The following is a 24,276-nucleotide window of genomic DNA, read 5'->3' on the forward strand; positions in this document are numbered from 1 at the left end:
CACATATGTGAATAACTTGGTGTGACTTGCCTGTGCTATCATCTGTTATAATGACAATTTGTTGAAAGGCCGGCCTCACATGCTGAACACACCCACCCTAAAGACAACGCCCTCTTTCCAACAAGGCTCAGGTGGGTTTGCTTCAAGCATTTGCTTTGTTTTACCCCCCACCAAACAAAAGACACTGCAAGACCGAACGTGCAAAAAGTTTCCGAACTTCAATCTAATAACAGCTCTTATGCCAAAGGAACCGGACTGAACAGCAGGACAGTGAACCTCGCTGTGCTGCGTAACGAGATAGTGGAGAAACCAGGTCATTAAAAGCTGTCAGAGAGAGTTTAGCCTTATTTTAGGAAATCCTCAAAGTCATTTTCTGAGATTGTTGTAAGGAGTGTTTTTTCCCATGGTCTGCTGGGCTTTGCATGTACATGTTTTTAATTTTTTTTTTTTTTTTGCAAGATACTAATCTTTCTGGGAGATGGGAGTTTCAGGGCAGTCACCTCAAGGCGTGGCTAATGCTGCAGGGATGGCTCATTTTTGTCAGATTTAGCGATATTCACTTGTCGTTGACTGGAGCCACCCTCTGGCTTATCCTCCTTTATCCTTAATGCCTCTCTTTAAGCCATATTTTCTGTTTGACATTCAGATGTGCACAGAGCCTTGTGAGGACAAAGCATACATTTTACTGACTGTCTCTTCAGCAGAGGGTGTAAATATTTAACTTAGTGTTTGCGTTCTCCAGTGCAGCTCACTCACGGCTACTTTTCATGGTTGCAAAGAGGAGATTTGTTGCAATGGTGAATGTGTCACTCATGCATGTGTTACCCACACCAAACTGACATCTGCAATATTAATCTCAAAGCGACGCACACTAAGACACCTGACTTAATGGAAGATTAATCAGAAACAATGCAAGTGCAACGGCAGGTTAACTCTCACAGCTTATGTCTGGTGATTCACAATGACTGTGAGACTTGCTGACACTTGTAACACACGTGTGAAATCATTTCCAGACACCAGCGGTGACATCATTCACTGAGTAAACAGGGGAAAAAAAAGCCTGACAGCTGGTTTATTAGCTTGCAGGGACAATTAACATTGTCTCGGTTATTAATGTAGTGTCCTGATCTGAGTTTCTCCAGCAGCCTGTTAACATACAGACGGCTCCTCAGACTTTCCACTGCTTCACACAACAATGCTTCACAGGACCGTCACTGGTTCTGTCATTACCTTCAGCACATGTAAAAGTTTCTAATAACTGTTTCACATTTTATCTCTTTGTAATCTTGTTTGGGATTGCTAAACCCATCCATCCATCCATCCATCCATCCATCCATCTTCTATGGACTATCCCACTATCCCTTTTGGGGTGGGGGGGGGTGGGGGGGGGCTGGAGCCTATCCCTATCTGAGCCAGCTGACTGCAGGGCAGCATATATAGACAAACAACCACTCACGCCTAAGGACAATTTTAAGTCACCAATTAACCTAATGAGCATGTTTTTGGTCTATGGGAGGAAGCCGGGAGGAGGTGGGTGCCAGGGTGCTTCACACAGAAAGGCCCTGCCCGACCCAGAGATCGAACCGACGACCTTCTTGCTGTGAGGCACGCACACTACCTGCTACCCCACTGTGCCTCCCCATTGCTAAACCCAATTATTTCAAGAGTGTATAGAGTAACATAGAGTGCAATAATTACCATAGAACTATGAGAATCCACCTTAAAATGGCCATTATGGAGGAAGAGGTGTGTCAGTGTAGAATGTAAACTCTTCAGGTCACTGAATATTACATGACCGACAACAAAGGCTGAAAAAAAAGAAGAGAAAAAAACCCCTTTGGTGTTAACCGCCTTTCCTTTAACAGTATTTGCTTGTCTGCAAGAATGACTCAAGGCTTATTAAAGTCTTTGTTCATTAGTGTGTGTATAGTCTTGCAAAGAGTGTTTACAATTCTCAGGAACTGATTGCTTTTCATTATCTACTGTAAAGTAACATTAAGGAATAAATCTTACAAACTTGCATTAGTCTGTCTCTTGGACTTTGGACCTAAAGTGCATAAAAACTGTCTTTTTATGTTCACATTGTTCTCCTGAGGAAGGAGTATCACCATACTTGATCATTCAATCTCATTCTGTAAATCTATTAAATAATGACTAGCAGCGTTGCACACATACAGATACACATACTGTAATCTGATTGTGAAAAGGAAAAGTACGTGTGTTTTCACTGCAGAATGCTTTCAAATTACTCACTGCAGTGTGGAAGCTCAGGCACACCTTTGGATTTGGATTCTGCCTTACACTTCATGTGAAACCAGCCGGTTTATGACACACAGACAGACAGACAGATAGCACGACACACACACACACACACACACACACTGACTCATAGCAACGCCTAAGGGCGGATCCTGGACACACCTGAATTAGTTGCTAGGGAGGGTAACAAGCAGGTTTGAATGAATGATAAACAGCACAGATAGACGGCACAACGGTCGACTGGTTTCTGTTGGCACACAGCCATGTGATAAATTCTGCACACAGTGCAACAGAAAGCATTGTCTGGGTGTCTGCTGAGTTGTAATGTGTTTTTATTTTTGTCATTAAGACAGTAGAGCTGCAGGCAAAAGAAAGTGAACCACCTTATTTCATAAAAAGCTATTTATAATCTGTTCACTAGCTGTTGCACAGCACACTGACAGGTAAATCATTTGTATCTAACAGCTTAATTTTAGAGACAAGCTGTCATTTATTAGAATTTCAAACCTGCTAAACGGTCAAAGGAAATGCCCACCGCATCTATATCTCACCAACACCTGCTGCAATGTCAACAATCTGCAAAACACAAAACATATGAAGCTGTTCATGTTGCATTATTGCTGAAAGATAAAAGGCAGCGAGAGGAGAGAAGTGTTGTTTCTCCAGTTTGACAGCAGGGGTCATCAGTGTGTAACAAGACACAACAAGACACTGCACGCCCTTAGTGTGCGGTGGGGGCCCTTAGTCGTCAACCCAGGGGCCGCTCCGGATCTGTGATGCTTGCTATACATGCACTAATGCCTGATAGCTCTGTGTTAATTCTTAAAATGCATGTCAAACGTGAAATAAGCTGGGGTCACAGTAAGGTCTACTCCAATGTAATATGTCACAATTGTGGGCTATTATTTACATTTACACAATATAATTGAAAAATAGAAGGATAACAGTTCAAATAGTCCAAATAAATAAATAACTAAAATAAAATGTTTTAACTTGTAGGAGCAAAAAAAAAAAAAAAAAAAACTAAATAAAAAATAAAAAAATCTGCATGATACAACACCTTCAGTGAAGAAAAAAGTGCGTATTAGCACATTATGGCCAGAAGGGTGAGGCATTGCTAAACTTAATGTTCTGTAGATGACGAGGACTTTACCATCACATGATCAGATAAATATAGGTGATGGAGCCAGTGGGTGTAAATCAGACTTGACCAATATTGATCTCTTTGCTGTCATAAATATTGTTCTGGTCATCCAGTTCCCATTAGGCTTCCTTAAATCCCTCACAATGAGTGTCGCAACACAGAATAATCATGGTTCTAATTCATCTATGTTCAGCTCAGTTTGGTGACTATGTGTAACTATCATTATGTCTCTTACAAAACCAGTGGTGGAATTTCAGTAAAGTGTGGGCAAGAGATTGCAAAATATTAATAGACTTAATCATCTGATACTGCTCAGACTGATTTTGTTTATTAAAATGTTCAACACAGCATGTGATGGAAATGTGATGTGCTGCAATAAAGAATGGACCCGGCATGCTATAATAGGACATACTTAATAAGGGGTTTAAAAGTTGTGGATTTATTGATGGGTAGTAAATAATTTATTATTTCTTTATAGATTAGCAATAAGCCATTAATGAGGAAAGGTTTAGGGTTGCCAGGTTGTGAAATATCAGTTGGCTAGTGTTTATCCTCCCTCTGCATCTCATTAGCAAGGCCCTGTGTCACCTGCTGCAAAGAGCTGAAGATGGTGTGAAACAAAATTGGTTTAATAACTACTAATTAAGATTTACAACTCCTGATTCGATCAGTTACATAGTAGAAGAAATTATTATTAATGTCTTACTAACACTTATAACTGCAGACCTCTTGGCTTCTTTTAAAGTGAGAAATTGATCTGATTTTTCACCACCGGCCAACTTAAAAGTTCTTTTTTACACAAACACAGACTCTTGATTTGTTAATCACTCAGACTCAACCTTCAAAATATAATGATAGTACAGCGTTTGAAAGCTTCCTTCACACACTGTGCATACACTGTTGTCCATATACAACAGACATGGTCATTTTCTGCTGTGTTACAGATTTTTGCTCACATTTTCCAGTTGAAAAGACGTTTAAAAAATGGCAGCAGTTAACAATAAAAACATATTCCATCGACTACATGACGACGTTGATTAAACATTCACATTTAGACCATATTTCACCCAGATTTGCAATTCTGGCTTTAAACTGACAAATTTGAATGTGGTTTCTTAGTTAGGCTCCAAAATGCTGATAAGCTTTTCTTTGCACATCTTTTCACTATTGCAAATCCTGGTGGAATAAAGTCTAAATGTGTCAAAAATCATCACTTTTAAACAGGTTTTGAACATCTTTCAGTGACATTGTCATATTTTAAACATCTATTGAATGTAAAAATGCTCACTGGCTGCTAGCTTAAAGTGTTAGCATGTGAGAACGAGCCACCTAGCCTGCCACGTGAGCGGCATAAAAATGAACTAATGGGGCTAATTTCTCGTTTATTTTATTGAAATTCAGTAGCACACGTACTCAGAAGTATGTAGCTAGCATGAAGCTTCGTGTTCACCTGGCTAGCAAGTACTGGTGCAAGCACTTGCACCTGTGTGTTACAGCTGTAAGCACATTATTTTACATGTATGTACAACTACTCCCATTGTGATGTTCTGGAAGCTTCTTATCGGCAGCACAGAGTCTAGATAGTCCCATATTAATGACATTTTATATGAAACATTAAATCTATTGAAATTACGTCTTTGTGTAGGCCACATTTCATCTACCAATGCAGTATGACTTTGGAGAATCGCCTTCACACTTATCAATATCTTCTGTCTTTCAACTTACAACTGAACAAATTCTGAAAATGTTTGACCAGATTTGTGATTTGGGACACGCTGATGTTGAGGCCTTAGACGTTTAGACCGAAGACCAACCAGCTTTCAGGCAAAAATCAATGTTGAAATCCCAGTTGGTTCTCACTGGTTTATTGCACTAGTAAAGCAGAACTGCAGACTCTTTATGGTTTGCCAGAGGGATGGGTGGAGACAGAACAAGTTCCTCCTCCTACGCCCTGATGATCTGCACTCTGCACTGACACTCTCTGTATTAAGTATGTTTGTATACTTATTCCTCATTTTACAGAATCCCAAATACAGGATCTTGTGACTTTCTTGCATTTCCTCAAAAACTCTGTGTGTGTGTGTGTGTGTGTGTGTGTGTGTGTGTGTGTGTGTGTGTGTGTGTGTGTGTGTGTGTGTGTGTGTGTGTGTGTGCTGGTGATGTGGTTTGACTTCATTCTGTCATTAAATAATACACACATGATGGAAAAATAAACGCTACAAGAACTTTGTGTTTAATTAAAAATATACTGACTGTTGAAGGCATAATAACAATAATGCTCTTTTTCAGTGGCTGGCTTGCTGTTCTCCTGCACAGGGAACGAGCATTTTCCTTTAAACTGGTTACCAGTGGTTACAGGTGGCCATATTGGGCTTGAGTCAACAGCACGGCCTATATGGGCAGGTGTGTTACCTGTGGCTCCCTCAGGAAGCACTTCCCTGGGCTCTGCTGCCACAGCTGACGGACACAGGAACCAATGAGTCAGACGACGGGACTAATCATGAAATAGCTCTTCTCCTGTCCGCTCATCATTCACAGCAATCCGCTTTTTTTTTTTGGACGGAGCTTGAGTCCCGCACGGCTCTTTGGTAGCAGACGGAGGGAAGTGCTTCCTGATAATAAAGAGGTGCGTCTTATTTCTATTCCAGTGACTGACTGCGCACGGCTTTCACCGGCGGAGCTGGGGGCATTGACGCATTGTGGAGTCGACAGGGGGTAGCACTGCAACCCCGGCTTCGCTTCACAACGGAGGCATCTATCGGCGAAACCGCGATGGCCGTGGTGCAGCTCGACACGGAGGACCATCAACCGGAGAACGGCTTCGTGTCCCCCGAAACCACGTCGCCGGAGCTGCTAACACGCATTGACAGTTCTGTTCTGCCGTTTCTCGGGGGATTTGGGAAGTACCAGAAACAGCTGATCGTGCTGACATGGATTCCGGCGTTATTCATTGGATTCAGCCAGTACTCTGATAATTTCCTCCTCGCCCAGCCAAACAACACATGTGTGCAGCCTTTGGCGAACCTGACGAATCAGACTGCAGGTCATTCCTCGTTGTTAGACAGTCCAAAAAACATCAGCGCGCGGCCGGCTTCTCTTTACGCCAATGGAAGTTACGGCAGCCACAATGACACGAACAACATGCAGTGTAGGTGCAGCGAGTGGACGTTCGAGCTGCACACGGGACTTGTGCAGAATGTGGTTACCAAGGTAAGCTGTCCATCTTAAGAGCGGGCATCCTCTCCATCATATTGTGTTATGCATATGTGATGCCCTGTCCGCTCTAAGCCTCTTAGGATCGATTTACGTTAGTGAGGGGGAGACACACTGGCACTTATCAACTCTACACCCATCGCTAAAAAAAATAGGACTAAAATTACGCCCAAATCTCTTTCCTTGACAGCTTCTGCATAGTGGCTGTGGTTATGCCTCCATTATTGCATCCGAGGCGTGCATTTCTCCACACGAGCGCTTCCATTCTGTAGAGATCCACAATAAGCTCGCGCTTGGGTTGAAAGTAGTAGGCATGTGTAGGTGAGAGGCTGCATCATGCATCATCGCGACAGCTGACACAAAGTGTGACCTATGGCAGAGCCCCCATCCTTGGCACAAAATTGCCAGGGCTGGTGGAATTTGCCGTTGTCATATCGGACATAATAGACTTGGAGCCTTAGATTTGGGGCAAAGGTCATTAGTGCACTGTCTAGAATAATGCAGCCCCATCCCTGGCCAAACACCACCAGGCCAATAAACTGCCCTGAACGAACACCAGAGAGATATTCTTACAGCTTGCAGTCTGGGCATTTTTCGTGTCACTGTAATGTTGTGATATTCCCTACCTGCACAGGCCAGGCTGAGGAGACAGCACAGGCCTGGCCTGCAGAGTTGGGCTGGAGGAGGAAGGCTTTTTATGTCAAATTACACCTCTCAGCTCTTTTCCCTCTCTTGAGGAGGCTGCATGCTTATGTCAAGATATCAAGTTTTATTTCTATTTGTGCGGTAAGGCATGAAACTTTGAGCTTGCCGTTAGTATTGATGCGGTAATGTGACTGAACCTTTGGAGAAAAGATATTCTTATCACAGAGTTCAATTAAGACCTCGGGATCAGAATCAATAGACAGCATTCAGTTTTGCTCATAAAAAGTCTAAAATGTTTCACACTGTGATAACCTCATTATGAGTTGCATTTTAATCTGCAGCATCTCCACCACTGAAGAGTTTTGCATGCATGCTATAATCAAAAGGCTTATTGGGGAGAGTTCGATCTGAAGCCGGGCTTTGAAGCTTCTCTGTGCGGCTGGAGGGGTTGTGGCACCTTGAGCTTGCGTCCACTGTGATGCCAACAGCCCATCTGCTTATCGCCGATGATGTCCCCCTTTAAATGGCGCTGATAAAATGCTGTTCTGGCCTTTTAATTCAGTCGTGAGCCCGAGAGGGGGGAATGGTTTAAGTTCTGATTTCATTTACTGGCTGCAGGGTAATTTTTGGGGGTGGGGTTGCATGAGCTAAGGCCAGGCTGATAAACAGTTTTATGGAAAGAGGCCTTCAAAACACTCAAAACCTGCAGCTGAATGTGAAGTCATATATGCGAGGGGAATCAATTGGGTGGATCTGTATTACCAAGAATCAAAAAATGTCTGTTCTCTCATGGGTAGTGAAACAATGAGAAGTTTCTCATATGAAGAAACACCGCTGGCCCTCCGGTCACGCCGGCATCGTAACCAGTACATGCTAATGTTTGTGTTGCCTTTGCACGCATACAGAGAATGTCATGTTGACACTACCACCACTGCAGATCGGTGACAGGCCCGAGCAGTTGGTGAAAGCGTCTCCGGCTGTGCTCGTCTTCCCTGACCCATGCGGTTCACATTCTGACAAGGTCACCTGAATCAGATGGCGAAGTGGAGCCAAAAGTGTATCAGAATTGAACCTCCAACTCGTCTCTTTTGACAAGCTGCCCCTCAGTCTTTCAAGACCTCGTTTCTCCACCGCAGCACAGAAACTAAGATGTGACACTACAGCAGGAAGTGATGACTTGGCATTTCGCCCTGTGTTTGGATTGCATAGGCATAACTGCACACGACGGGGCTCAGCTATCTGTGACATCCCTAAAAGGCAGAGCGGAGTGCCAACACTGTGGAAGTGTGGTAGTGCCTCTGTCAAAATGTGCCACACATGCCTCTGCTAGCCTTTCATAACAAATGAGATAAACATATAAATCTATGTTTTTACATAGGGTTTGCCTCCAGAATCAGCAGCGCAGGAGCACATTGCTGCTCACTCCTTTTTCCCGGGGTCAGAAAGGAGGCTTTGATGGAGGCGGTTGGAGGTTGAGGTGGTGGTGAAGGATCCAAAGTGGTTAATGTGGACACCCATCCTAATTGAGTCTAAACTCTCCTCAGGGCCCATCTAAATTGGACTGAGCCTTAGAAATGAGAATGTATCATTACTCAGGAACAGATAGTCTCTCTGCAACGTACCCTTTTCAGCTCCTGTTCAGATGGGTAGCAGCTGCACACCGACTAAGATAGTGGCCTGAGAACCTCTTCAAAGCAGAGATTAACCTCCACGCTGATCCCTGTGAAAGTGTGGAGAGACACTTGTCGTGCAGGGATTGACGATCATTTTAACACGTGAAAGTGAATGTAGGATTCCCCTTTTGTAAAACTTCGCCGTATAATAGCCTTTGATTGGTCCGTAACTACAAAACCATCCTGCATGTAAAGTTGTATTATAAGGAATTGTCAGTTACTCTTTGTACACAGTTTTCAGTGCCGCATCTGCCTCCTCCTGATTGCATGCTGCTTACGGTCGGGCACAGGTTGTTACCTTCTTAATAGAGTCACGACCTCACCTGAGAGCTGTTATTGGCTGTCGGCTAAACACCCACTGCCCAAAGGTTGCAGCCCAGAAATGTCCTGGACACAGCAAAATAAGAAAACAATAAGAAAATACAGGCAGAGGGCAGATGAGTACACTGCCACACACACACTGGGTCATAAGTGAGGACTGAGAGGTTACTTTTGTATGAGTCTATACTTGTTTTTTTTAGGAAAATCCTGCAAATTATACATTTGAGCTATTTTTAATGTAGAATAATGACTAATGTTTAGTCTATGTGATGTCAGAAAAGGTCACAGGTTACTACAGTCCAAGTTGAAGTTCCTCATAATGCTCATTTTGTTTGTTTTTAGTTTAAAATGACCATTTTAAATCTATGAAAAGCAGCAAGTTCTATGCCTCCAGTTCTGTGCATTCGTGCTTAATAAATGAATTGTTGCTGATTAATTTACTGTTGACTCGTTCTAAGCAACAGCAGTTTTTGAAGCAAAAAAATCTAAAAACTTTCTGTGTGTTTTTGGGGCTTTGGTAAACTGTGATATACATTTTCAACTATTTTCTATTTTCAGTTTAATTAAATAGTTGAGAAAAATAATTCTCCTCGGGCAATTTATTTGCAGCCCTGTTAATTAGTTTCAGTGCTACAGTTAAACATGACAGTCTGTCATGCTCATGTTATTTTTCTTATGCTGATGGTTAGAGTATTGTATGGCAGTGATAAGGAAGATATGTTGTAAAAGCATGTTAGTGGGTACACCCAGACCCAGTATCACTGTGCTGGAGGTTGCACACCCATAGATCTGAAAGATGATACTGTAGTTGAACACCCATGCAGGCCTCTCTGCTCTGTGTCCCTTCATACTGTTTACCCAGCTGGTTGGCTCCTTCCACAGACCCAGGATCAGTGTGGGACACTGTGAAACAGTCTCAGCTGTCGCAAGGCGATGACCCCGCTGCAGATACCCAGTCAGCACACAATGACAGCCACTCTAAGACGCTTGAGACCAAAAGATTAAACACCGTTGAGGCTCTATGTGTCCGTGTCTGTGTGCTGCTGGCTTGTTTCTGATAGGTGCCGTTTTGCAACAGGGAGGGGGGAACATTATGGGGTCTCTGATAAGTTTGTTTTTAGGATTGCGTGATGGAATTCTTGCCGTGGGAGTGTTCCACGTACATACATACATACATGCCGGGTCTCTTTGGTGACAGATGTGTAGTTTTGGTTCACAACTGTCAACAAAAGAGGCATTGAATAAAAGACTCAGACAAAGGTTTGTTGTTTCACCATCTGTCACTCTGGAAAATATGACTGCCATCAGCCAACTTGTCAAACATGTTAGCATTTTTCATTTCATGTGTTGTATAGTCAGGATGATACAGTTGTATGACAGTTACTTCATACATGGTCACACCCAGATAATATAAACATGCTCCCAGGCAGTGAGTCCCTCAGGCTACATCTGCAATATCAGATATCTGTACTGTTTGTTTCTTGGCTGCTTTTTACCACAACTGCAATGGAAAGTGACTACAGACAAACTGCGTTCACCCACAACAGTTTTACGAATGTTCCCAAGCCCATGTAGTAATATCCTGTGTACAGTCCACAAAGTGGTGAACCTCGCTCCATCCTTGCTTGTGAATGACTGAGCCTTTCAAGGATGGTCCTTTCATACCCAATCATGATACTATCACCTGTTCACCTGTGGAATGTTCCAGGTGTTTTTGGAGCATTTCACAAATTTCACAGTCTTTTGTTGCTCCTGTCCCATCTTCTTTGAAACATACATTTACAAAAATCAATGAAGCCGATGAAGTAAAATACAAAATATATTCATCTGAGCTTAAGTCGAAATGGATTAGCAAATGATCACATTCTGTTTTACAGTGTCTGAACTCTTTTGTTTGCTTTTGTGCAGATTTATCTTTTTGCTGCTCTCCCTTTGAATCCCCTCTTTCACTCTCACCAAAGCTCCCAGCACATTGTGGGATTTCAACCCTTTGGCGAGGCAGCGATGCTAAAACTTGCACTTGGAAGCAGAAAGAGTCTGATAACCACAGCGACGGTCTGTTGCTAGGCAGTAACTATGCAGCAGTCTCTCCATGTGTTTTCTGCCTTCCCCTCACAACTGCTTTTAAGCATCTCGATCCCTCTCTCTTTAGCCCGTCATCCTTTCCCATACTCTTCTTTATTCTTTGCATTTCTCTCCATATCATTTGGTGTTCTGCTTCTGCATTGTATAATCTGTATTCCTCCCTCCTGTGCTTTCCTCTACTTCCCTCCCTCTCTCCCCCACCCTTTTGAAACCCCCCACCCACCACTCTGTAGTTCAACGAGTGCAGAAATGTGCAGCTGTAGTAGAGAGCGTCTTCATCGGAGCTAATGAGACTCTTTGGTGCACGCCGATCATCGGTGGCCAGTCATTTGAGAGAGGTCGGCAGACCCCCCGTGGGTTTCAACTGATTTGCTTTTGGCCCCTCGTTGTTCTGCATTTTCTGTCAGCTAACAGATTCATATGCGTAGAAACCCAACTCCACACACTGACTTCTATTCATTACTCCCAAATGAGCAAGACAATAGCGAGGGAGCAACTGACAGAAATAACAGGGGCATAGCAGACAAGCTGCGTGGATTTGACTCATGCTTAGGCTGAATCGCAGTTTGCTGGGATTTCTTTGCTCTGCTGTAGCTGAAAGTCCGTCCATATGTTCTGCACTTGCTAATAGCAGTGTGGATGCCCATCAATGATGCTGTATGAGCTCGGTCAGCGCGTCGGCCTGGAGGAAAAAAACCTGGTTAATAATACATGCCAATTGATACTTTTAAATAAAACACATTAATGATACTTTGGCTATCAGAATCTGTCATGCTCTAACCATTTGGCTACAGATTTCAACAGCACGTAGCACTTGTGCGACATCGCCGTGTTGTCTCTGGCATGTGACTTGGGAATGCTCTTATGTTGGTATCTTCATCTGTGGTCACCCGCAGATGTGTGTTCGGCACAGTCACCAGACTGTCATCCAGCCATGCAGTGCCGACCCCTCTATAATCGCGGACTCAGAGTTTAAATCCAGTGCATATGCTGGTTTGTCACAGTCATGGGGGAGTTTTTTTGAACACCCTTGCTTGTGCAGTGATTGTGCAACAGGAACTTGTTTGCCTCCCTCTGTCTTTTTCTCTGCTGACATTGATACTGAAACCATGAATGAGTGGCATGCCTGGATCATGTGATGACTGGGTGGCTCTGGGTAATCCTGGAGCGTTCCATTCTGAACAGGTCACTATGGTAGAGGTTATGGGAGGTTAGACCCTCTCAGAGAAAAATGTAAGAGTTAAATGCACGCTGTGTTTTAAGACAAGGTTGAGCTGCTGCATGAAATTCATTTTTGTGACATGGCAATATATGTTGCAATATATTGACAATGATAAATGATATGAATTCATACCATGTTTGGTTTATAGACGAGGCGCAGTCGAGGTCAACATTGATCAGCCTCCCATACGCTATGCACCTGCTATGGCTGTCTGCTCCTTCCTGCTGCTTGTGTCAGCACAGACAGCTGGGAGGCATATGGTGCCAAAAAAGATCCAAATATCCTCCTCCTCGCCGAAATTCATCTTCTGTTCAAACCAGGATCAACTGCCCATCTGGGATCATTATGCGATAATGCTAGAGGTAGTTGAAGTTGCAGGTTCGGGTAGATTTCTTAGGGTATTGAGTTTCTCCCTACAAGCAGTTCATGTGCATGAGAAGTGCACTCCACTGGGCTTTACATTTGCTGCTGCACCTCTCTCTCTCTCTCTCTCTCTCTCTCTCTCTTTCTGTCAGGTCTATTTGTCACGACTTGTCGCAACTGTGGGGGCAAAAAAATCAGGGAGTGCTTGATTCATGCAAAAGCAAGCACACGCTGCATTGTTTGCGTTCTAGGAATCCTTCTGCTGCTGCAGTAGGCAAAGAAGAAAATAAAGAGAGGCAGTGTGTACTGTAATGCCGTGTACCACAGCAGGGGAAGCTAGATAAATCATTAACTAAGAAATGTCATCTAATGTACACTCATTTTTGACTGAGGAAATTGTTGGTGTAAGTACAGATGTTTGAATCCCTGATCTTGGTTTGCAAGGACAAATGAGCTTCTCCAACCTTTCTGGTGGCACTGTAAGGCACAGGCATGATGTGGGCTTTGCATAAACATGCATACATTTACAAGTGGAGGAAAACACCAATGCATCATTTTGACAATTTCTACTGCTTTTTGATACTTTGTCTAATTTATTTTTTGGGCTAAAATAGCTAATCACATATTAATTAGTAATCAGGTACTCTATCAGAGAAATTCTGTAACATCAAGTATGTTTAGAGATGTGTTATTTTGGGGGACCATTGAGCCTAAAGAGCCAAACAACTAACATAAAAAAGGGTGCTTGCAGTGTATTCGGTGTAAAATAATGTCTGGAATAGTTAAGAAGGAATATCATGTCAGTGTTCATATTAGACAAAATAACAGGAAGCCCTTCTGTTCCAGGCTGTGCACGTCTCACATTTCAGTGTTGTGTGTTCAGAGTGGTAATAGTCAAACAGACCTAGTGAAGAGTGAGAGTCAATAGATAAAAATATCTCATCCTCAAAAAAAAAACAAAAACATGTATTTATCTCTCACTTCCACATTTGTTACCGAGCATATATTTCTGAACTAATGCCTGTGTTTATTTGTCTCTACAGTGGAGTCTGGTGTGTGACTCAGCATGGAAAGTCCACATTGCAAAATTTTCTCTGCTGGTGGGATCCATCTTTGGATATTTGGTGTTTGGAATCCTTGCTGACTGGTAAGATTTTCACCAAAGCCTTTTTTTTCCCACATTGAATACACACTGAGTCAAAAAATCATTCTGACCGTACCCCCTAGGTTTGGCCGCCACCCAGTGCTGATCATATCGGTGCTGTTCATGCTGGTGTTTGGTCTGACTGTGGCCTTCTCCGTCAACGTCCCCATGTTCAGCACCCTGCGCTTCTTTGAGGGCTTCTGCCTGGCAGGGATCACCCTTTCTCTCTACGTCCTCAGTAAGTCTTTTAAGGGTTTTGTGCTAATAGACCCTTAGCTAGGCCTTGCCCCTCATCGTTATTGTTGCTTCGCACAGCACATATGCAACTTTCCGACTATAATGTTGACAGATTAACCACTCAAAATTTGAAGTAATGTTTGAAACAATGGATCATAGACTTCACATAGAGGTGTATAAAAGCAGGATTCATGTTTCTAGCCAGTGAGCGTTGATTTTGATAGCTGAAACGACAACTTTAGAAGTAGCATTAGGTTACTGCTGTAGGTATAGATAAGTTAGCCCGGCATGCTAACATTTGCAGCCTACCTTGCAGCAAACAGACAGACTGTTTAATCCATTAAACTTTGCTCATTTGTTTGTCCCAAACTCATTTATAACAGAAGATCGCACTTACTGGCGTCCCACGCACACCAATTTAGCATGTTGAGAAATGACGTCACCATTTGTGGTTATAAGCTGTGACTAGATAATTGCTGTTCCTCAGAGGTTTGGCAAGCAATCAGATGGCATGTGAATACTTCTTAGTATCTGTACTGACTCTAAACGTTGAATATTTTTTTTCCCAGTGTTTGTCTTGTCTTTGGTACTGACGTCAAAGTTGGCCCTTCGCAGAGCAGAGTCATTTTGCTTGAGGCTTGAGGCAGAAGTGCCGATGAGAAGCGGCTCAGCGTTAATGCAGCAGTATACTGTACAAAATGCAGGCTTGTTCCACTGATGATCCACCTGCTGGACAAACTGGTTTGTTCGGGTTTGGCTCCATGTCTTGGATGTAGGAGCAGCTGTTGTTGCACTGCAGGTTGAAGGGACAGTTTTCTTTGTTCGGCTTGCGTAAATATTTAAGCATTACATAAACATTATCCCCTGTCATGTCAAAATACAATCCCTCACACATCTCATCCTTAAAGGAAAGAAGATACACTTTTTATTTAATCTAAATCTTTAGATCTTACATAATTGCAAAAAAATTTTTTTTTTCTTTTTAATTTAAGATGTCGCCCACTAAAAGGCAACATAACCATTTTAATCAATATAATGAACATACATTTTTATCGCATGTGTTTGAATGCTGAAGTGCTGTAACCTCCCGCCCAGTTTTAGTCCTTGGTATCCTCCCTCTGACGCTGTTCTCATTACGACCAGACACACCTAATCAAAAGGCTGTTCTACTTCAATTTTTGTCTCTAGCTGAGGGAAGCATTCAGCGAAAAGAAGAGTAATTGTGTTGCAGTGGCCTCCTAACATTTATTAAGCTGGATGCCATTGTCGGGATAAATTCTCATTACGGCCTCCTTACCCTTGAACTGAACTCTTTAATTTTTATTTATGTGTACCAGCATGTGTCTTTTCCTGAGATTTTAATCCTCGTTACTGCAAATCAATAATGTGATAACGGCAGAGGGGGTGGGGGGGTAGAGACTGTAATGCTCTCAGAGATGAATCCTCGCTGCTGATGTGACCTTCAATAATTAGTTCTGTGGGAATGTTGTTAGTTTCTAAAGAATGGGAAGGAGGGGACTTTTTGATGGCATCCTGATAATTGGACGTGCAGTTGATGTATATTTTGGCCTTAGCGATGGATCCTTAAAAGCCTGTTTGGCTGCTTTGCTTGACCAGTGCAGAGAGAGGTTTGCAAAAGTGGAGGAAAGGGAGGAAGTGAAGATGAGAGGGAGGGAGCAAGGGTGAGATGATGAAGGAAGGGGCCCTCAGTGTCCTTGTCATTCTAATTTACTCCACACTGTATACCTTGAAAAGCTTTGCCGCGCTCCCAAAATAGAAGGACCGTTTAATCTGCGCCCAGGACAAAGGAAAGAGGGTGGGACAGAAGGGGGCAAAAAGGGTGGAGTCAAGCTGTACAGTGCGGCGCCATATCAAATTTAAATGAACTTGACATCTGCATCCATTGTTTTCACATTAGTCCTGCAGTTTATGGTTCAGTACATCAGCGGTTCTCAACCTGGTGGTTGGAACCCGATAGGAGGTGTCTCTACATCTCTACAATACAAGCTTATATAACAGGTCTATTTCTGCTTTTATCCTGTGAAGTTTAGAATAGTATCCAGCCTGTAAGCTTATTCTGAAATTTAAAGAATTAAATGAAAGAATAAGATAAGAGAAAAATCATTCGTTGGTTGAATTATTACAATTAAGACTTACTGCAGATACTGCAGTTCTTATATATCTGTCTTGTTTTATCTTGACTTATACAAATATGTGTCAGTTTAATGTGCTAGCCGTCGTAAAAGATGAGATTGATCTGATCAGCTTGATGCAACTTGTTGTTATATGACGGTGGAGTTAAACGAGCATTTCAAAGCATAAATCATTCGCCTCTGTAACGGTGGAATGCCGGAGCAGCTCCACAGTATTTGACCTTTCTGACTGATAACAAGGAAACAATATTTGAATGTATCCACTGGTTTCATCAGCAGCAGCGCCATGATGTAACACGGCTGCATTCCAAATAGATTACATTCGCGTCTAGAGTCCAATTATTGTGAGTCAGAGTAGAGATTTGTCCCCCCCCCCGTTTGTGTCTTCCTATTCGGTCTGTAGTTTCAACTTTTTTGTTATACAGCTTCCTTTCTCACCCTACCTGTCTCCTACTTTTGCTCTGCCATTTTCCACTCCATTTTTTCAATTCTTTGCAGACTGTATGGTAGAACGGCAAACACAATCTACAAAACCACAGTACAGTGCAAAGGAAGTAGTCACGAACAATCTGTTGTAAGTTTCTAGGTGTTCTTTTCTTTATTCAGTTTATTCAGTTTATTCAGTCAAACTCAAATACCTCTGCGTTTGAACAATGGGATTAGTGAGCTACACATTGCCAAGAATATCTCAACTATTAGGTTTAGAATTTCTTTAGCTTTATAGGAAAGTAACTCAAGAGGTATTAACCTTGTTCGTCCTGACTTGTGAAATCCCGGCATTTGGCACCATAATAATAACAACAATACTAACAATGACACCATGATTGTGGAGTCTGGTTAGACAACCCTTGTTGTTCCATTTGCATCAACAGCAAGCTTTTCACCTTTTCTTGCTTCAGCCTGAAACAGGAAATAATAATTCAGGCTACGGTTCCTCATTTTACAAGCATTAAACAAGCAGCCGGCCACGTAAAGCGTCATCTAATCAGTCACATGTACTTTCTCCTTGCAGTTGTTGCAAGGTTTTGTATTTCAGTGAGGCACTTTTTCGAGAAATTATCAACTAATTTCCTCACATATGCTGTTTTTACTAATCAGCCATGATTCTTTAGAAATGACAGTCTAGACCTATAAGCAGCTTGTTGTAGTCCACTAGCAAAGTCATCTTGAGCAGGGCTCAGCTGGACGGACAAGCTCTGCATGCGTATATAGGTTTGGTGTTGCTGTACTACCACCCTTATTTCTGATCATGTGTGGCCTCTGTCACATGCTATTTACCCTGCAGCCGCTCTGTATTGACAAAACTCCACGAGAGCAGCGGCAAGAGCCACAACACAATCGTTCAATAACACATTACTGGAGGGAATCAATCGTTTTTATTTCAAGACGTTCTGTTTCGGGTATTTATTGCATTTGTGTGAACGTTGGCTACATGCTAACAGTTTAGCAAAAGCTGACATAATACTGACACTGTGTCCGTCATATGACATTTCTGCATGTAATGTTATGAACCGCATGACCTTCTTTTGTGGCTTGTTTTGTATGACTCTGCTTACAAAGGAAAGTCAGAGCCAAATCCCAGCCTTGACTATGTTTGCACTGGAGAATTTACTCTAATCCCCCCTTTTCCATCAATCCATATGCAATTAAATCTTAGTTGTGGATCTTGAAGGTTGGGTGCCATGGTGTGCCATAATTTTTCAATCTAGGAAATAGCTATATGAGATATTACGAGGTGTTTGGTTTGGCACTTTCATACATCCTTGTGAATACCGTAATGCAGTAATTAGAAGACAGCAGCTTCCTGAACCCTCTGTATGTTACCTCAATGAGGAGACGGCATCAATCAGGAAATCCATCGAGATTTCAGGACATGGGTGAGCCTCATTTAAGAGTGCAGAGCAATTTGCGCACAGCTACAATCTGTTCCGCCAGAATGGCCTGTCGAAGTCAGGCCCACTGCTGGGCCCAACATGGCTGATATGAGGTGACACTTATACGCTAACTGCCACAGAGATGCAGAGAACACTGGAAAAGAGAACTGTTGGTGGGTTTGTTTCAGTCAAAGGCAGAGAATGGGGACTAGCGACTTATGTACGAGTAGAAAAAAGGCAAACTTAAAGACCAAGAGGAATGTTGAAACTGAACAGGGGATATGAAAAGCAAGTTGTTTCATCTCTGATTGTGAAGAGTGCCAGACTAAGAGGCAGTGTGATACAGCTACACCACCACCATCACCACCACCACCACCACCACCGAGTGATAGTGAAGTGTTTCTGTATGTCAACATTAAGCCCTTTCTTGTATAAACCATGCTAATGCACCTTTCTATCACATTGACCTATGTTGGCTTCAACATATGACAGCAGAATAGCAAAGCCGTTAGCTATAGAAAGTCATCTGATGCAGCACTACTGCTATTTATACCCCACAGCTCCATCCAGTGTGTGCTAGCCTTTTTAGCATCACAACACTAGGCAGGGCAGGCACATAGTGCCTCCAGCTCAGCATCATTGTGATGCTCACTATTGCGTTTTTACGGTAAACATAACCCCCCCCCCCCACCACCACCACCACCACCACCACCCCACCCCCAACACTCACCTACTGTCCCCCCACATACAAACACACACTGCAGTCCAGCTTGCTGAGTCATGCTAACTGGCTGCGCTGGGTGTTTGTGTGAGAATTTTGTGATCAGCTTGAGATGAGCTGATTGTGTTCTGGGGCAGTGGGTCAGAGCTCGCTTTTTGTTTACACAGGTTATGTTACGCATCCACATCAGCTGTTTGGGCCTAAAAATCAGACACTTTTTCTAAGACATAAATTGCTTTTTCCCCCTGAGGTATTTATTTATGGCAGGTATCAGTTTTACAGTATTATTCACTAACAAATATACATACACTGTATAACTTGGTGAAGGAATTGCAGGTCAAAGTGAAGTTTCATGTGCATGTGCGTATGTACATTTGCACAAGCTTAATGTTTCATCTCACACCTTTTAATTCCCTGAAAGCAGTTTTTAAATGTTTTGAAGTGCAGGATGTTTACTCGGAGAGGTCAGTATAATTTTGCCTGACAGTAAAGATTAGGGCCGTTTCTCAATACCAAGTACGCCAAGTTTGGACTTACGAACTTGGCAGTTCGGACTTAGCAAGTTCGACTTGGGAGTACAGTCTCTCCAGGACGGGAGGACGCAGGACCGTCATTCTGCAATTGGGACAGCAGCGTACTTGATGACGTTAGCAGGACGACACATCTCCGAAAACTTTGGAGCAAATTTTAAACTACGCGCTATCGTGATGAATCGACCACAGATTTTAAGTTTTAACATCCACTTTCTCACATAAAATAATCTTAAAACCACATTCCGTACTACTAAAACAGCAGTATTTCCAAACTTGTAACTTATAGTTGTGAGTCCTCTCCTCTGGCATCGTTGCGACGAAATGCATTCTGGGATACGTGGTTGCCCCAAGTCCGCACAAGTCACCATCTGATGCATCCTCGATAAAGTGGGAGGGGCAAGAACACATCCGGGTATTTGAGTGTACTTGTCGAGATGCGGACTTGAGAATTGGAACAGTACTTGGACTCAGAGTGATGACGTTTCTCAAGTACACAAGAACACAAGTACAGAGAAGAACGCATATTGAGAAACGGCCCAAATGTCTCGACACACATCTGGAGCGGAGTTCTCGTTCGCTGACTCAGAGGTGGCAAGCCTACACATGTCATGGGTGTGTGGCAGAGAGTGATGCAGTAGACACAGAGAGAGAGAGAGAAACAAGCTGAGAGATGCAGAAAGACGACAGACAGACAGACAGACAGACAGACAGACAGACAGACAGACAGACAGACAGACAGACAGACAGACAGACAGACAGACAGACAGACAGACAGACAGACCACATGATTCTGTCATAGTCTTGTCTTGTGCATCACAATGAGCTTTGTGACTTTTCTAACCGTAACCTTTGACATACATACTCATGAGGGCTGCGTGTGGTGCTCTTCAACGCAATCTAATGGGGGGATGTTCTGAGACAACCTCACACTAATGGCTGACTCAAATCGTTGTCACCTCCTGTATTTTAATAAGGGATAGTGTATTCTTTTGCTGTCCGATTCCCTTTTTTCTTGATATTTACACATTCACGATTTCTGAGGTGCAACCTAAACAAACAAGACGAGGGATTTTTTTCTGGTAGTTTTCCTCCACATTTGGTTTTAAAATGTCATGAATAATACATTTGCAGCTATAGGAAACTTGTAAATCAAGTCATCAGTACATGTACTAAGCATGTGCACTTAAAAATATCAGTAAAACGCCTTTTTTTGTGCCAATGACCGATCATGGCGACATAAATAAATGCAATGACCTCCATGAGTCACACAAAAGTAAACACACTTTGTTCAATGACTGCGGCTGGCACACAGTGGTCATGCACCTAATTTAATATTTACCAGATCAAAATGAATTTGGAAAACCTCACCCGTTGCTGTGTGCCACATACAGTAATGCCAGTAATGGAACCACTCCCTGCGCTAAAATAACCTTGTTTTTGATGCTGATGTTGTACAGTTGTTTCTATCTTGCTTAAATGCGTACATTATTTTTGCTGTGCCAAGAAGTTTGATTTTGTTAAGATAATGATTCTAGTCGCTGCTTGTGGAAACTTGTCACATCGGGAGACAAGATGAGAGAGAAATGGAGAAAATAGCCATGAGAGAAACGTTACACGAACGTTAAATGAAAAAAAGCTTTCTTGTGTTTGAGTCAATGCAGTAATTTTGCTGCCGACACGCCAGCTCAGACTGTGTTGATTGTGTGTCAGTCCCTCTGTACATGTTCTGGATACGTATGGGTAATGATCAAGTACACACACGCATACAGAAGACTGCATTTTACTGGGAAGGGAAGTGCATATTATCTGATGGTAAATGGCATTATGGCACTCTGTTGCACCTTTCTGTAACAGTATTGTGTGAAGAGTGTTAAAGTTGTAATTTGACTTCCCTCAGTGAAGCTGTGTAAGTTATTACCTTTGATCAGTCGGGTCACTGTCCTCAAGGGTTTAAACATTTATTTCACCAGTAACATGCATTTCAGTTTGCCGGTGCTGCTCTGCTCGTGTGATGGCTCAAGCTTGATACAGACTCTCCCTTTTTTATACAACCCCTGGCTCAGCCTGAGATATACAACGCATGAACACATAGGAAAAAATAATTTGAATTCCTATAAATATAAATGATAATACAGAAGGAGGCTGAGAAGTAAAATTGTAAAAATGTATGCAGGTGTAGTAGGAGGGGATGGTTCTGGTGTACACAGTTGGAATGAGTGCCATACATTATGTGTGTGCATGGACTGTGTAGTTATAGGTGATCATATATGAGTGTATAAAGCATGTGACCTCTGTGCCATACTCAGCAATACTCAGTTTTTATTTTCTTACCACAGAAAGGGCCTTTGAGAGCACTTCCTCTTTTTTCATTTATTTATTTTCATTTATTGGTTTATTTAGCAGGGATAAACTAGCTGTGCTGGAGTTAGCTATAAGATTATATGTAATCTGTAGTCCCTGCATGGGCAGGAGACAGAAAAAAATGAACACTGTAATATAAAAACCCAATAACAGGATAGTACATATTCACTGTACAACAACAACTCAATAACAACCAGATGTTACAACATTAAGACGCATCAAAATTTTTACATTTATGCATGATGGTTGCAGGAGTGGTTTGATGTTAGGCATGATTTCATCTTGAATTTATAATCCCTAATGCTCCTCGATCCAGACAGGATGGACTGTGATGTATGCTTCCTGCTGCAGCGCTGTGCTGCATTTCCTCAGGTTAGCCAGGCCAGACCAGGCCAGACCAGGCCAGACCAGGCCAGACCAGGCCAGGCCAGTCGTGGAGGACAACCTCTACACTGTTCCTGTGTTATTCTGTAATGAGGTGCTTTCTCTCTGTGGTGCCCTCTTGAAACCACAGGCATTAATCTCTCTGTACACTGATGAGGCGCAAGGGGCATCACAGAACGATGGAAGCCCTATGTTTATCTGTGTAAAAGGCTTCCTTTGTGTCACTGTCAGATTCCGGTTTGGCTGACAGGCAGCATGCCTTGTTCACTTGTCTCCTCTCCCTACCTGTCTCACTCTCTGTGTTGAAACTGTCTGTGTGTACGCCATTGATGGATAGCGCTCAATTTGGCCTGGCCTAAGTAGTGCGTGCCAGATCTGGACTCTGAAGAGAGAAGCTTTTCATTTCCCATCATATGGCTGTGCCTCCCTGAGGACGGCAGACAGGGCCGCGTCACACCGCTGCAGAGCTATTGTGCTGCCATCAGATTGAACCTTACCAAAGGGACTTCTTAATCATTCTGAGTGTTGAGAATGATGAAGTATATAAAGCGCCGGGGTGGGACACAGACTATGGACTGTGCACAGAGAGCAAATGCTTTTTAGCCATAGAAAGGTATTTTCCATGACACACAGGTTGACCCGTCCTCTCCCACAATCCGCTCTAGCCGTCTCCTGATAAATGGGTTAAGGTCCAGGCTGAGTTTCTTTCCTCTTAGCAGGGTTAAAGTTCCCTTTTGTGCAGAGTTTGCGATTTTGGTTGCTAAGCAGACTTCCTCCTCTAACACATTAGGTTGCATCTATATCCTACATCTGTTCCTTTCTTGACCTAATGGCTGACTGGCCCAGAGTGGAAATCATGTTTAAATCTTTGTTTGTGAGAGACATTGCTTGACATAATCTCAAGATATCTCAGGCCACAAATTCCTGAGTCAAGTCCAGGGATTGGCAGCTTGGGTAACCTTTGCACTCTCTTTTGTTTAGTGCGAAAGCGAATGAGTGGTGTTTCAGGCTGTTCTGCCCGGAACTAAGTCTTATATTTGTGTCAGAAGGTAATCTGTGTATGAGCCACCCTGTTCTCATTTGGAATCTTCCGGAGAGCCACTAGCTTGGCTTTGTGCTTCATGTGTGTGGGAGAAAGGGAGTGGGAACGTCGGAGCTGTGGGGTAGAAAGAACATACAGACACACTCACACGCAAACATCATCAAAGGAAAATATGATCCTAGTGGTGTTTTACTCACATGTGTTTGATTGCTGAGAATTACAGCACACTTTGATCAAAGGAAGGGGCCTGTGGGTTGTTGAGGCTAGTTGGCATTCTTTGCAGCTCTAGAAAAGGGACTAATCAATGAGTTTGACCTTATTTGTAGTTAATAGCCCCTTTTCAGCGCTTAGAAGAGAGGATTCCTTAGGATATTTGCTTGCTAACAGAATCATCCTATATATAAACAAAGATAAGAGAGAAAATAGCATGGAATCTCCCTTTGTACCGTTATTTGCCACAGTATGTGTAAATAAACTGCAGCTTGTGCTCGCCCGTATGTACCCAGAATCTTGATGATCTACCTTTTAAATGCACCGACTCCAAAATAAATGCCATGAGCAGGGAAGACCACTCTTCTTGCGCCTTTAATTGACCTGACAAAGGCTGTTAACCTCGTCAGCAGAAGAAGTCTATTCACGCTCCATCATGGCATTGGCTTTCTGCCATAGCTTTTTGGATGATTGGGTTCTGTATGTGAAGGGTACCTTAAGAGCAATGTGTCCAGTTCTCAGATGCTCTCCTGATCAACTCTGGGTGAAACAGAACTGTGTACTCGACCCCACACTGTTTGATTTGTTCTCCTATGTGGTCACTATGTCCAACTGAGAGTGCAATTAGCCTTCAGACAAATATCTATTTGGTCTGCAGCACAGTAACTCCAGCCCAAGGTTCACTGGGTCCT

The 24,276-nt window shown here is 42.8% G+C and overlaps 1 protein-coding gene across 1 annotated transcript in view; it reads left to right on the top strand.

The window, feature by feature from the left end:
- Positions 1-5,846: 5,846 nt before the first annotated feature.
- The window catches only part of LOC139338769 (solute carrier family 22 member 23-like), a 35,029-nt gene continuing 16,599 nt past the window's right edge, over positions 5,847-24,276 (top strand). Inside the window, exons 1-3 of the mRNA XM_070974031.1 lie at positions 5,847-6,613; positions 13,969-14,072; positions 14,153-14,307. Of these exons, the coding sequence (XP_070830132.1) occupies positions 6,176-6,613; positions 13,969-14,072; positions 14,153-14,307 (697 nt within the window). The 5' untranslated portion in view covers positions 5,847-6,175. The remainder of the gene's footprint in view (positions 6,614-13,968; positions 14,073-14,152; positions 14,308-24,276) is intronic.

This window comes from Chaetodon trifascialis, chromosome 11 (assembly GCF_039877785.1).
Source record: "Chaetodon trifascialis isolate fChaTrf1 chromosome 11, fChaTrf1.hap1, whole genome shotgun sequence".
Taxonomy (NCBI): Eukaryota; Metazoa; Chordata; class Actinopteri; order Chaetodontiformes; family Chaetodontidae; genus Chaetodon; species Chaetodon trifascialis.